The following is a 14,138-nucleotide window of genomic DNA, read 5'->3' as shown; positions in this document are numbered from 1 at the left end:
CTGGCATGACACACTCACTGTCACCCAGCAAAGCCTTCTGTGTGTGGGGTCACGGTGGGGTGAGAAGGGAACTGACCTTGTGTTACTTGTGCTAACCATCACAGGGCTGTGTGGGAGCTGTGTCAAGCTGCTGTCAGCTGGAGGTTGAGCCAGGCATGGTCCAGCAAACCCCCATCACTATCCCTTGGCTTGCTCTACCCCCAGTTCTAGGATTGCTAGGCTCTCTGTATGCTGATTTCCCAGGCACCGCAGGACATGCCGGCTCCATGAGCACTGAAGTGATACTCTGCCATGAGCAGTGGTTTTCTTCTGCAACGAGAGAACAGTGGCGTGGTGAGCCAAGGGTGGGTTTAGGAGGGGCTGGTGAAGCTGTGCAGCTCCGAGGAAAGGGGTGGCTCTGTGCCTTTGACTTGCAGAACATCAGGAACATGCTGGGAATGATCAGGGTGATGCAACTGTGAAGCAGGTTAAGTGCACAGGCTGTAAGGTAGCATGGGAGCTGGAAAGAAAACATGCTTTGGTGGAAGGTTTCACAGGGATTTCCCACTACTAGAGGGCAAGACGGAAGCAAAAACATGAAAGGAAGGAGAGGAATAAGCTTGCTGAACAGCATGGTGGAGTGGACTTGAAAGTGGTGAAAAACAGGGATGGAGAGAAGCAGGAGGCCATGCAGTGGTGGGACCACCGACAGGGTGTGGCTAGGTACCTTGGCTCCCAGTGACAGTGTGACACAGAGGCTGGGAAAGTGCAGTTTTTACATCTGGTGCCCAGCCATATGCTTGCTGGAGGGGATAAACCTTCAACCAGTGGTCAACAAAAACCAAGGGAGATCTGCTCAACCACACAGCAGGTCCTTTTGCAGACAGTGGCAGATTGGCTGCTTCTGGCTGTGTGCTGCAGGGCACCCCTTGTCCACTCTGGCCTCTGCCAGACCATCGGGCACTAGACACAGCGGTGCTGTGGCTCTCTTGAGGCATTTCAGGATGCTGGGGAGTCGGTGGTGATGCTTTAGCCTTGTGTTGGCTCCCCTTCCTGCAGATAAGGAAGCTGCAGGAACAAAGGGGCAGTGTGGGGAGGGGGCGGTGACAGGCACGCAGGGCTTGCAGCTTGTTATTTCACTTGTGTTTCCATTAAAGCTGCTGCTTTTAACTTGTTTCCATCTCTGAAGAGGCTCCAGGGTGGGTGGCAGATGCTTCGTTCCCCCTCCCTCCCATCCTCCTCTCTTTTCCTTGGCCAGCTCTCAGCTCCCATTGCATCTCTCTTCCCGTGAAGGCCAAATCCCACAGCTCTGGCTCTGCATCACAGCCCACGCATGAACCTCTCTGTGCCTGAGCGGGACCAGAGCCACTGTACAGACACTGCCCTCAATACCTTACTCAGGCAGATCATCCTGCTCAAATGGGTGTTGCATGTCCATGACTTCCCCTGTACCCAGAGACAGAGCTGCTGGTGTCACCACCAGCACATGCCTTGGCATCCCCAGTGAACCCACTTGACTTATGCGGGCACCGTGGTGGCACTGCCCAGGGGTGATACCAGCTGGTGCCAGTTGCTGGTTCTCTTGTAAGAACATTAGGCCCAGTCATGGCATGGGTCAGCAGCATCCTTTTCAGGCTGCTGAGATTTACGTGTGCCTTGAAATGTTTAGCTAAATCAGCATCACCACGCTGGGGCTGGGACTCTTCTCACTCACCTATTGCCATGAGCATATGTTGCATTTCACATATGCTCTGCTGTCCAAGCAATGGACTTCGCCAGCTTTGATGTTCTGGGAAGCATCTCCTGGGAAGGAAGGCCAGGGCCTAGGGTCAGCATGGCACTTTGGGAAGCTTTTCCTGGCAGGGAAGTAGTGTGAAGTGTTGCTTTCCTGTCTGGCAGCTTTCGTCATTACTCTGCTATGTGTGCACGGTGGACAGGCAGAATTGGTTTTGTTGGGCCCACGTCCCTGAGATCTGTGGTTTGAAATGCTTAGTGTGACATCATGTTATCTAGCAGTGTTTTTGCCTTGCTCCAGCAAAGGATTGTTTTGTCCTTGAATATTTGGGCCTGGCAAGGATGAGCTCTGCTCAATTGCTTTACTGATGCTGACAAGAGGCATTACTGCAAAAAACCTCAGATGGGAATGGGGCCAGGTCTCTTAGGGGAAGTGTTACCTGTTGTTGTATGGAGTTTGGTGGACGTGACCTGGTGTGTCATCCTGCTCACCAAGAAGTACTGAGGACTCTGTCCCACAGCCAGGAACCACATCACTCAGCCACGGGTGGTGTGTGAGCAGGTGATGGACCCCGTGCACAGGGACCCCTTGCACGGGGACCCTGCAATACGTAGCTGGGGACTTGAGCCCTGCTTTTCTGTGCTGAATACAGGTTGCTGCCACCATCCTTGTCCCCTCTGTCGGTATCATCCCAGCGCCACCCGCCCTGTGGCTGTCTGTGTCAGGAGGCTGCTTCTGTGGCTGCAGGCTGTGGTCTACCCCAGCAGGCTGCAGGCTGCGGCACCCGGAGCCAGGAGGATAATGAGATCTTAATAGTCCAATTATGTCCCATCGATTTACTCAGCACGTAATGGCTGTCGGCTGGCTCTGCCTGATGAAGCTGGCTCCTGCTGCCAACTGGGAGGGATGCTCCTCACAGCTTTCATCTGTGTCCCCTTGAACTGCCTCACGAGCAGTCCCGGACAACTGGCTATTGTCCCCAGGAGCATCAGGGATGAGAGTGATGGGTAGAAGATGGAATGGAGACCATGGCACCCAGCCTTGAGCGGGAGGTGCCAGCACAGATCTGACCCCAGGTTGGCATCCTCCATGCTGCTCTGGGGAGCAAAAAGGTTGTACACCTCCACCTCCCACTGAAACAGGCTGACTGGACGAGTGGCTGTGGCTGAGCGGTGTCTAAGCCACTGGCCATGCCTGGCAAACTAGCACTGAGCAGTGTGGTAGCTACCAGGGGTGTGCCCAGCTTGTCTCCTGCAGCAGAAGCTAGCTCCTGAGCATCTGCCTGCAGGGATTCCACACTGCAGCATGACACTGCAGGTGCATGTCTATGCTTCTATTCGTTTCTCTCTTGAGCTGGTTGTGGCTGGGAGTGCCATTGGACTAACAATGCCTGATTTGGAGGAGTCACTCTTAGTTGTGATTTTAAGCCTACCTTCATGACTGTGCCACTCGTCTCTTGTTCTCGTGTAGCAAAAAGCAGTGAATAATTTTCCCTTTCCCCTTCGTTGTGCTGCTTTGGACCCCATCCCACCCTCTCCCGTTTTCCTTTCTGGTCCCTGCCAAGGTGCCATGTTCAAAGACTCCATGATCTCTTTCTTGAGTGACCAAGGCTCACGCTGAGCTCAGCATATTGCACCCTGCCTGTTTGCACCTGTGCATCAGGCTTTGACATCCCACCTTGTCCTACACAAGGTGGCCAGGGTTGCAGTGGGCTGCAGGCAGCAGCAGGCAGCATGCACACTCCCTGTGACCTTGGGGATGGCAGAGTAAGGTAGAGGAGGAGGAGACGGGAGGTCTGTCTCATTGCCCTTAACCAGGATGGAGTGGTGCCAGCAGCTGGGCCAGCAGAGACCATTAAAAATCAAATAGCCTGATATAATGCTGGGGACGTACTGCCAGAGCCTGAATGTGAGACAGGGATGCAGGGACCTGGTCACTGGGGACCGAGGCAGGTGACACAGCAGATAAATCCCTGCTTCATTACCCCAGGACCCTGCTGATGCAGCAGTGGGCAGCTGCCTTCAACCTTTGGTAAAGCAGCTCCCCTCCAGGACACCTCTCCTTGGGCACTGGGTCCTTGCAGCACTGGTGACTCAGGCCCATCACCTTGAGTGGATCGTGCAGCTGGGAATATGTAGGTGGCACTTGTGTCCCCCAGTGGAGGGCTGCAGGTGCTGGTGCTGGCACAAGCAGAGAAATGCAAAACCCCCGGGGAACACTGGGCTGTTGGACACTAATGTGAGCTCTGATTAGTCTGTCAATGTCTGGAGTCTCTTTGTCCCTTAATGCTGGCCCTTGTCACCTGTCAGGTGCTGGAGGTGCTGGCATGAACAGCTGTGCTGGCAGGGCAGCCCTGGCTCTGCCTGCCCTCTGCCAGGCTGTGCTGGGACAAACAACATGTGTGGGGTGTCCCAAGGGACGCAGAGTTGCCTAATAACTGCTGGTTAGCTCCTGGCAGGCCCTTTGGCTTGGGGAGACGCTGACTGCACCCTGGCACAGCCTTCTTCAGCACAGCACTGGCAGGGTGAGGCTGGGACCTGGGGAGCATCTTTTCCTGCCTGTAACACTGGTGTTCCCCAGGGCTGTGTGGCTTTCGTTGTGAGGACAGCTGCCTTGTCTGCTTGAGGCTTGGTGGGTGGTGGCAGTGGCTGAGTTGATGCCTGCAGTGGCTGGTCTCAGTGCCTGTGGAGCAGAGCTGCTGGGGGCAGCACCGGGGCCATGAGCGTGTGCACCTGTCATGCATTTTCATCATGGGAGCAGTAGCCTGGAAGCAGTTAAAGAGCTGCTCCAGTGAGTGGAAGGGGGTCTGGAGACCACCGGACACTAACAAGATTCCAGCTTGGGAACTAGGAAGGAAACAAAGGGGAGAGCAATCACCTGTGCTTCACCTGCTCAGAAGCACCAGCCAGTCCTAGGCATGCAGGCAGTGCCAGGTGGGAGGCAGATGCCTGCTGCAGCTTGTGTCTGCAGTCCTCACCACCAGGGCAGGGACACGGCACAGACCACAGCTTCGGCCGGGACCGAAGTGCCCCAGTGGGTGCGGGCATCGGGCGAGATGGACCTCTGCACCAGCAGCAGCAGCTGGGCTGCCCGGCGAGGAAAGTGCGGTGCCGGAGGGCTGCCAGGCCGCCCCAGCTCTCTTGGCAGGCGGCAGGGGGCTCGGAGGACGCGGGGCCGGCGCCGCTGGGAAGCAATTACCTCCCTGCTGTGTCCGGCCCTAATCCCCTCACACGGCTGCGAGGAGCCGACTCGCCAAACAAGGCTCAATCAGGTTAAAGTGTGAAGTCAGGATTAGCCGAAAGAATGAGAGCGTGGTAACAGCCCCAGCCCTGCTGCGGCTCCCTCCTTGCCGCCCGCCCTCCAGCCCGCCGCGCTCTTGCCGCGGAGATTAAGGCTGCCGGGGTTTGTTTGCCTGAGTGGGCACCCCACTGGGAAGCCATGTCGAACAGTTTTGCTCGGGTGCCCAGCTAAGTGCCGGGCAGGGCGACGCGCTGGGGGGTTGGCACCCGCTGCCGAAGCCCTGCCAGCCCTGTAGGAGACGTGCCCCGGAGCCTGGCTGCTCGCCGCGGGGATCTGCAGCAGTGGGGCAGGGGCTGCTGGCTGCCAGGAGCGCCAGGGGCACCTTCCGCCCCACCGCCCGTATTGCACCGCTAGCGGTCACGCATGTGATGGGACGGGAGGGGGGTGTAAGAGCTGAGCAGGGAAGTCTGTGCAATCCCGATCCCTGGCTGCCGCTGTCCCCCACGCTGCCCGGCCAGCAGGGAATTGTGTGGACATAAGGATTTTGGGGGATGTGGAAGGAAGGTGTGTGCCCTCCTTCTCCCCGTCACAAAGCCGTAGGCTGGAGCTTGCTGCTGCTAATTAACAATTACCTGCTGGGTTCAGAAAGCACTGTGGAAGGTGAGCCTGGGGACAGGAAGGGGTCTGGGATGGGGCTGAGCCAGGAAGGGGTGGAAACGCAGTGGGTTCCAGGGAAGTATGCAGGGGTCCTACTTTGCAGAGAGGCTGCTGAAAGCTTCCCATTTGGACATGCTTGAGTGCTACAGTCTCCACAGAGGGTCTGCCCAAGGGTAGATGTCTGCCTCTGTCCTCTGGCACTCACAGGGCAGAGGCTGTATGTCACCCATCACCTGTTCACCCTTTGTCATCCTTCACCCTTTCCACCCTGTGCCATGTGTTCTGGTTTGAGGCTAACTGGAATATTTTAATGAGAAAAAATAGATTATAGGCTGTGAAAAGGAAACAATTGTGGTGTCTGCTTCCCTCCTAGGTTTGCTGAGATGTATAAAAGCAAGGACGCAAACATAGATAACACAGTCTGTCTGTGGGTGTCTGTGTCTCTCCCTGGCTTCTAGCTAGATCTGTGTAGCCCAACTAATCATTCTACCTCTAGCCACCCTGGCCAATCCTTCCAATTCACCTTGCACGTAAGGCAGATTCTGGGATAAGGTTGGGGGGTGGAAAGAAGGTGGAAGGGTGGTTGGGAGCCCCTCCCGGGGACTCTGATTTCTGGGAGGGGTGTTGTGTTTCTGTATTACTTTTAACTTGTATATGTCTGTATATAGCTGTAAATATTTGCAATGTATTGCAAATATCTGCTCGTATATTGTGCTAAGCTGTGAATGTAAAGACGAAGACCTGCCTGGATGCATTTCTGTGTGATCTGATGCGGGTGATCCTGCTTTGGCAGGGGGGGTGGGGTGGGTGTTTGGACTAGGTGATCTTCCGAGGTCCCTGCCAGCCCCTAACGTTCTGTGATTCATTCCTGAACTTCCATCCGGCTCAATCTAGTCTGGCTGAATTCGTTGTGTGTGTGTGGGGTGGCTAACTCCCAAACCATCACACCATGGGGAGTGCAACTCCAGCTGTCTGATCCCCTCAGTACAGGCATAGGACAACAGTGCTGTGAAGGGGCCAGCTGCATGGGCATCCCCTGGATTCAATAACCAGGAGCTCATGAACTTGGAGCCTTAGGAAAATACCTGAAAGTGAACCCAGAGAAGTCAAAAAGGGTGGCTGTGGCAACGGGGTCGGGGGGTTGTGCTTTCCCTCTGCCTGTGGTCATTTGCTGTCTGGTGCCCAGTGGGGCTGTCAGACCTGCCAGTGGTGGTGGTCACTGCTGAACGCTGGCACTCCACATGCGATAGCAGTGACACGCTTGTGTTTGGCAGGATGTGAGGTGGCACCGTCGCAGACGCTGAGGGTGCCAGGAGCCCCGTGGTGGAATGAGGAGAAGCCGTGCCATCTGCTGTTTCTTTGGCGCCGAAGTGTAAAGCAAACATAGCTGGGAGCTATGAAACACCAGGAGGGAAGGGGTCGTGCCTCATTCCAATGCCGGGGCCCAAGGATCCCGCAGGCAAAGCATGTGTTTGTCCTGGTGTCATCAGCTGTGTAACCACGCTGGCACTGCCAGCCCCGTGCCGGGGCCTTGCTGAAACCCTTGCATCCAGCGTCTGCCCCTCTTGGCTTCGGTACCCCCAACGGCAGCACTTCGTCGGTGACTGTCACAAAAAACTGTGAAGGGGAGAAGCCACGCAAAGGCAGTCACAACCTTCTAGCAGCGTTTCCCTTGCGAGCTGGAAGTGAGCAGCTTGTAGACAGACGCCTGGGTTTACTCCCTGGCTGTGCTGGGACTTCCATGTGCTGTGAGCAGAGAAACATGAGCAAGGTTTCCATGGGGGAGCCGCACAGGCTGCGGGGAGAAGCTGCCCGGACAGGCAGCACTGGAGCTGAGAGGGGTGCAGAGCACTGAAGTGTGTTGAATGCTCTCATGCTTGGCTCTGCTGCAAACGTTTTAACACCAGAGGACAGGCAGCTGCCAAAAGGCAGTGTGACTCCATTGCTAGGAAGAATGGTGAACTTTGGGAATTTCTGGAGCATTTTCAAGGGTATTCCTTCTACTAGGAGTCAAAAGAGAAAAGAGGATTTGAGGTGATGCTGCATTCTCCTGAAAGGTCTGTGCAGCTCCTGCGAGTCCCTAGAGATGTGGAGAATGAGGGTGGAGCATTTGCAGCTGAAGGGGTGCTGGGATTGCTGTAGGTATCACGTCTTTCCTTTGGAGTGTGTTAAGACCACTGATCCTCTTGGAGGGACTCAATTCAGAGTCCTGGAAACGGCCGGGGCAGTCAGGACAGAGCAGGCAGCAGAGGCAGGGTAAGCAGTGCGGGCAGGGCAGCCTGGCAGTGCCGCCGCGTGGGTAGCAGTGAAACTGCGCCTGGCTCCTCACAGGGGATCTGGGCTTTACCCTCCCACAGAGCCTGAGCCCTTCCAGAGGTGTCCTTTCCTCCACTCCAGCAATGGTGGTTTGGTTCTCCAGCAGTGAGCCAGAGCAGTTCACCAGCCCTTTCTCCCTGTACACGGTGCCAAGAGTGATGCACTAGCCCTTGCCCCCATATGGCAGTTCCTTGGTAACTGGACATCCAGTCAGAGATGGACAAGCCCATTGTCCTTGTTTCCTTCTGTTTGTGCTTCTGTGCAGGAGATGCTGGAACGTTTCCCTGATGTGGCAGTGAAACTTCCAGCTGGGGTGGTCCCAACTTGGAGACCCCTTTTGCAAGTAGCCTGTGAGCCACGCTGAGCCCATTTTTCCTGAGGAAAGAAGGGCACAGGGAAGGCTGTGGATGCTGTACCTACATCCTGACCCAGCCCAACTGCCCTGGGGTATCAGTAGTGACCGTGCTTTGTTATGCTGAAGACGAGATGGTGAACACTGAGTATGAAATGCTGGCATCCGGGGACACTCCAAACCACCTCTCAGGGCAGGGGTGAGATGTCTGTGTAGTCAGTGCAATGCTTGAGAGCACATAATGTGTGTAGGATGTCCTTGTCCTGCTCCTCACTCACCAATGGTCTTGCTGCATAGGACAAATGCAATGTTGTGTCTGTTTCCCTGTGTCAGGAGGGAGCTGAGGACTTGGGCTCCTGCCCCATGGGTGGCTGGAGCAGGATGATGTTGGCATGGGACTGGGGACAACCAGTGCAAGTGCTTGTCAAGTTTGGAGGAGCTCTTAACCCTTGGGGTCAGAGAGGGAACATCTGCACTGATGTATCCCTGAGCTGTAGGGCACAAATACCACAGACAGGTCCGCTCAAAGATGGGGTAGGCTGAGCCAGCCCACTCAGACCCACTCAGTGAGATTTTTTGCCTTCATAGTTGCTAAAATCCAGCCCAGGCATGGTGGGAGATCCAACCCACTGCCAGCCCTGCCACACAGAGCCCAGGCAGGCTGACATTGCAGAGCAGGTGATTGTGCTGATGGCGCAATGTAGCGATGAGGTCTTAATGACCTGATTATTTGTGCCCTCTGAAGTGTGGGGCAGGCTCCATGGGAATACCTGCTGGAGCCACTGTGTGTAATTACCAGTTAATCAGCAGGGATCTGTAATTACAGCAGTCAGAGAGTATTTAAATATGGAGGGTTTTCCCAGAGCTGTGCCCTGATGCTCTGCTGATCAGAGCCAGGGACAGTGCCTGGGAAGCATCAGCTCCTGGCTGCCACCATGGATGTAGCCAGACTTGCCTCAGGACAGCCATCAGTGCAGTGGGCAACCAAGAACCTGAAATCAAATTACCATCTCCCAGAGGCCCCAGGGGTTCACGTGAGCACCAGGGCATGCTCCTGCCTCTGCACACCCTGGTCTATGGGACATAATGCCTATTTTCCTTCCTGTCTCTGCTGCAGGGACTTGAGTGAGAACTTCATCCAGGCCATTCCCAGGAAAGCCTTCCGTGGGGCCACTGACCTCAGGAACTTGTGAGTCTCAACAGGGATGGACACGAGGGCATTTGGGGTCTGGTGGACCTCACTGGGAAACACTCTCTGCCTGGGTAGCCTTTACAAAGCTCCCTCTGTATTTCTTCATTAGGCAACTGGACAAGAACCAGATCAGCTGCATTGAGGATGGGGCTTTCCGTGCACTGCGGGGACTGGAGGTCCTGTAAGTGGCTAGGGGCTGGGTGGACCCTCCAGCCCTTAAACCTTGTATGGGTTTGGGTGTCCTTGGGTGCTCCCTATTCACAGAGGTGCTGCAGGGACATCCACAGCATGCCATCTCTCCTTGGCCCCAGAGAGGACCTGAGCAAGGGTCTGGTGCCACTGCCACAAGGTTGTGCTCCTGGGCTTGATCCTTCCCCAGGCAGTCCACCTGGCTGCAGCTGGTTGTAGAGGGGAGAAGTCTGGAAAGGGCAGCAAGCCCTGCCTGAGAGTTTGGACTGTCCCTGTCCTTAACCTCTCCACCCACCCTGTGCTGCGAGGTGTATGGGTGCTGTTGCTCCCAGGGTTTTGATGCTACCTGGACCATCTCACACTCCCATTGATGGCCCACTCTGACTTCCTACAGGACCCTGAATAACAACAATATCACCTCCATCCCTGTGTCCAGCTTCAACCACATGCCCAAGCTGCGGACATTGTGAGTGCTGGGGTCCTAGGTATGGGAGGGACCCCTTGAGCTGGAATGGGATGTCCCCAGCTCTGCTGCTGGTGCCAGCAGCTCAGTATTGCTGAGGCAGCATCCTGGGGAGGGCATGGATGGGATACCAGTGTAGAGCATCCTTGCTAGTTGGCCTTGGCAACCAGCACAGCTGCTCTCAGGCTCCTCCATGTCTCACTCTCTATGCTCCCAACCTTTGGGATGAGCCAGGTTGGGCAGCTGGATGGCAGTGGGGTGGGTAGGAACTCTGCCGTGGTTGCTGACTGCCCTGTCCATCTGCAGCCGCCTGCACTCCAACCACCTGTTCTGCGACTGCCACCTGGCCTGGCTCTCGCAGTGGCTGCGCCAGCGACCCACCATCGGGCTCTTCACTCAGTGCGCTGCCCCAGCACAGCTCCGTGGCCTCAACGTGGCTGAGGTCCAGAAGAATGAGTTCAGCTGCTCCGGTGAGAGGGGGCAGGGGAGGTGGCAGGTGCCAGGGCAGGGACAAAGGGTGAGGGGCAAAGCCTATCCCATCAGTGCAGCACTCCTCCCCTGCCTGACATGTGCACCAGCTCAGAGTCTGGATGCGTGCTGTGGGGTCACCTCAGGTCCACAGCATCCCAGGCGTGGAGGTGACACGTGGAGACCACCCCCCTGTTGGTGTGACAGAGCATGCATCAGTCTGTGCCCTTGGAGCTGCATGCCTTTCACACGGGGTTGGAGTGCACCAAAGTCTTGTGCACCAGCCTGGGGTGCCACAAGCTGTCCCAGCACATGCAACTGCCACCAGAGTCCCTTCCTCAGGGTGCTGCCCTCCACCTGCCTGGCTCAGCTCTTGCAGCTCCCATGCTGACTGCTTCCTTGACAGGACAAACAGACTCAGCACGTGTCCAGCTCTGTAGCTTGTCCTCCGGCTCCTGCCCAGCCATGTGCACCTGCAGCAATGGCATTGTGGACTGCCGAGGCAAGGGCCTGACAGCCATCCCTGCCAACCTGCCTGAGACCATGACCGAAATGTGAGTATGGACCCCTCGCCACCAGGCTCTTGATGGCTCAAGCACAGGGGCAAGCCCCATGGCTCAGCCACCTCACACAGGCCTTCTTTGCTCTTCTGCCATGCTGCCCAGATTTATCCCTGGAGTTAGCTGCATTAACAATGTAAATAGACAAATAATCTCCTTAGGGGAATCCAATTATGGTGCAAAGCCCCCACGGGGATGGCACACAAAGCACATGGGAGGCAGCAGGCCCGCCCAAACCCAGGGTGCTGTGGGGTAGGAGGTGTTCCCACCCACCCCAGCCAGCACCCTTCCCTGATGGAGAAAGCCCTGATCATAGGCTGCAAGTTGTCCTTGGGGTGAATAATACCACTTCAGTGGGGTAACCTACTGCAAGCCTGGGGACCTTGCAGCCTCCCCATCACTGTCATTGGGGTGCTAGAACTTGGCCAGCGCTACAGCTGTCATCTTCTCCCTTTCTCTTTGCAGACGCCTGGAGCTCAACGGCATCAAGTCCATTCCCCCAGGCGCCTTCTCCCCCTACAAGAAGCTGCGCAGGATGTAAGCATGCAGCACCTACCAGCTGAGCCTGAGCCCCAGCACCCTTCACCCACACTGGCTGCAGCTCTGAGCCTGCAGCCCCCATCTCTGACAGGCACGGGGCATTTCCCATGGCAGGGGTGCCCCACGTGGCAGCTCTGAGATCGGTTCTTGGATACCCCCAGTTCTGTGTATCAGGTGCTGGGGGTAGTCCTCTGGGCTCAGTGGGAGGATGGGGAAATGAGGGAAGAAGGGACCAGGCCACTTTCTCCCTTTGGGTTTCAGAGACCTAAGCAACAACCAGATCTCGGAGATCGCCCCTGATGCCTTCCAGGGGCTGCGCTCGCTGAACTCCCTGTAAGTGACTACACCAGGGGTGGGCTGTGGTGGGTGCTGTGTCCTCTGAATTGTGCCCCATACTGTACCCTCCATCCTTCTCACACTTGCCTTTCTCTCTCAGAGTGCTGTATGGCAACAAGATCACGGACCTCCCCAAGGGCGTTTTTGGGGGACTTTTTGCCCTGCAGCTTCTGTAAGTTGCTGGTGGTGGGTGGGATGCTCTGTGAGGACACTGAGGAGTGGGGTTGAGGTCCCCAGCACCCATGGTGCATTGAAAGAAGTTCCCAAACTGACTGACCTCCCTCCATGCCAGGCTTCTCAATGCCAACAAGATCAACTGTGTGCGGGCAGACACCTTCCAGGACCTGCAGAACCTCTCGCTTCTCTCACTCTATGACAACAAGATCCAGAGCCTGGCCAAGGGCACCTTCACCTCTCTGCGAGCCATCCAGACCCTGTGAGTGCCTGTGCCAGCTCCAGTGCCCAAGCGGGTGGCTGTCTGGGAGGGAAGTATCATGGCAGGTAGCCAGGTCTAGAGCTGATGGTCACCCGCTGCCCCCCAGCAGTGTGTCACCTGCTGTCACTGTTTCAGGCATCTGGCCCAGAACCCCTTTGTCTGTGACTGCAACCTGAAGTGGCTGGCAGACTTCCTTCGTGCCAACCCCATTGAAACCAGTGGTGCCCGCTGTGCCAGCCCCCGGCGCCTGGCCAACAAACGCATTGGCCAGATCAAGAGCAAGAAGTTTCGCTGCTCGGGTGAGAGCCACCCCCAACGCTGTGGCGGGCACCCTGTTCCCAGCCCTGCCCCAGCCTTGCATCCCTGTGCTCCCTGAGCTGATGTGCCTTTCTTTCCTTGCAGCCAAAGAGCAGTATTTCATCCCAGGTAAGAGGAGGAGGCACACACATGTGCGTGGGGTGTATGTGCAAAGAGCCCTCTCAGCCAGGCTGCCTCTGGGGTGCTTGTACCAGAGCCCTGCAGTCTGGACCAGCAGGACTGTGCTGCGCTTCCCCTTGCTTCTTGTTGCTGAGTTCCCAGCTGCTGCAGTAACAGAAGTGCTGGGTACCAGGACATGTTGTGGCATCTCCCATCTATTTATTATCAGAATGGGCCCAGAGATGTCCCTGGGGTTCAGCTCTGGTTTGCAGAAGAGTAGAGGGTGGTGGGCAGTGCAGTGCCCCGTGTACCCAGTACAAATATCCCTGCGGATAAGCTGCTTTGGGCACAGAGAGGAGTGATATGTGTGCGGTGGCTTGGATGAGGGCAGTTGGGGAAGAGTTGGAGTCCAGCTAGGGGTGTGGGAGGCTCACAGGAGAGGCAAGCAGGTGCAGCCCCTGTGCCTCTGCCCACGGGAGTCCATGCTGCCCTCCCTGGTGCACAGGGACAGAAGATTACCAGCTGAACAGCGAGTGCAACAGCGATGTGATCTGCCCCCCGAAGTGCCGCTGTGAATCCAATGTGGTTGAGTGCTCCAATCTGAGGCTCACCAAGATCCCAGAGCGCATCCCACAGTCCACTGTAGAGCTGTAAGAGCTTCCTCCCTTCCACCCTGCTTTCCCTTCTGCAGCTGGAACATTGCTGATGCTGGGCTTTGGCTCAAGGTCTGGTCTGTGCCAGTCCCTTTGCATGTATCTCCTGAGATCTTTTCCCTCTCACCTACCCCAGGCGCCTGAACAACAATGAAATCTCTGTCCTGGAAGCCACTGGCATCTTCAAGAAACTCCCACATCTGAAGAAAATGTGAGTATCAAGATGGCACAGCTCCACTGGGAGTGCCCAGGGGTGAGAGGTTACGTGAGGGTCCCAATGGCAGGCAGCATGGAGCATGAAATTGGGAACATACCCTGACATGAGGGTTCCCTGAGGTGGGACCTGAATGTTTCAGGATGAGGTCATGGCAGAGCTCCCATACCAGCCTGCTTTCCCCTCTCCACAGCAACCTCAGCAACAACAAGGTGTCAGAGATTGAGGACGGGGCGTTTGAGGGGGCATCCTCAGTCAGTGAGCTGCACCTCACCGTCAACCAGCTGGAGTCCGTTCGGAGCGGCATGTTCAGGGGCCTGGATGGGCTGAGGACCCTGTGAGTGCCCCCTCCACTATGGGCACATGGGCAGCAGTGTCTCTGGTCCTTGTT

General features: G+C 56.4%; 1 protein-coding gene across 3 annotated transcripts in view; it reads left to right on the top strand.

The window, feature by feature from the left end:
• Positions 1-14,138, top strand: part of SLIT1 (slit guidance ligand 1) — a 64,077-nt gene that overhangs the window by 37,151 nt on the left and 12,788 nt on the right. For 2 of the 3 annotated variants that reach the window (XM_064144571.1, XM_064144569.1), the window contains exons 5-18: positions 9,397-9,468; positions 9,581-9,652; positions 10,055-10,126; positions 10,430-10,593; positions 10,998-11,145; positions 11,617-11,688; positions 11,953-12,024; positions 12,128-12,199; positions 12,320-12,463; positions 12,599-12,762; positions 12,866-12,889; positions 13,386-13,530; positions 13,670-13,744; positions 13,941-14,084. In XM_064144571.1, coding sequence (XP_064000641.1) covers positions 9,397-9,468; positions 9,581-9,652; positions 10,055-10,126; positions 10,430-10,593; positions 10,998-11,145; positions 11,617-11,688; positions 11,953-12,024; positions 12,128-12,199; positions 12,320-12,463; positions 12,599-12,762; positions 12,866-12,889; positions 13,386-13,530; positions 13,670-13,744; positions 13,941-14,084 — 1,440 coding nt within the window. The remainder of the gene's footprint in view (positions 1-9,396; positions 9,469-9,580; positions 9,653-10,054; positions 10,127-10,429; positions 10,594-10,997; positions 11,146-11,616; positions 11,689-11,952; positions 12,025-12,127; positions 12,200-12,319; positions 12,464-12,598; positions 12,763-12,865; positions 12,890-13,385; positions 13,531-13,669; positions 13,745-13,940; positions 14,085-14,138) is intronic. The other variant, XM_064144570.1, reaches the window with a different exon arrangement.

Source organism: Pogoniulus pusillus, chromosome 6 (genome assembly GCF_015220805.1).
Source record: "Pogoniulus pusillus isolate bPogPus1 chromosome 6, bPogPus1.pri, whole genome shotgun sequence".
In the NCBI taxonomy this organism is placed as follows: domain Eukaryota; kingdom Metazoa; phylum Chordata; class Aves; order Piciformes; family Lybiidae; genus Pogoniulus; species Pogoniulus pusillus.
Note: the sequence above shows the minus strand (reverse complement) of the source record. Positions and strands in the feature narration are given on the sequence as shown.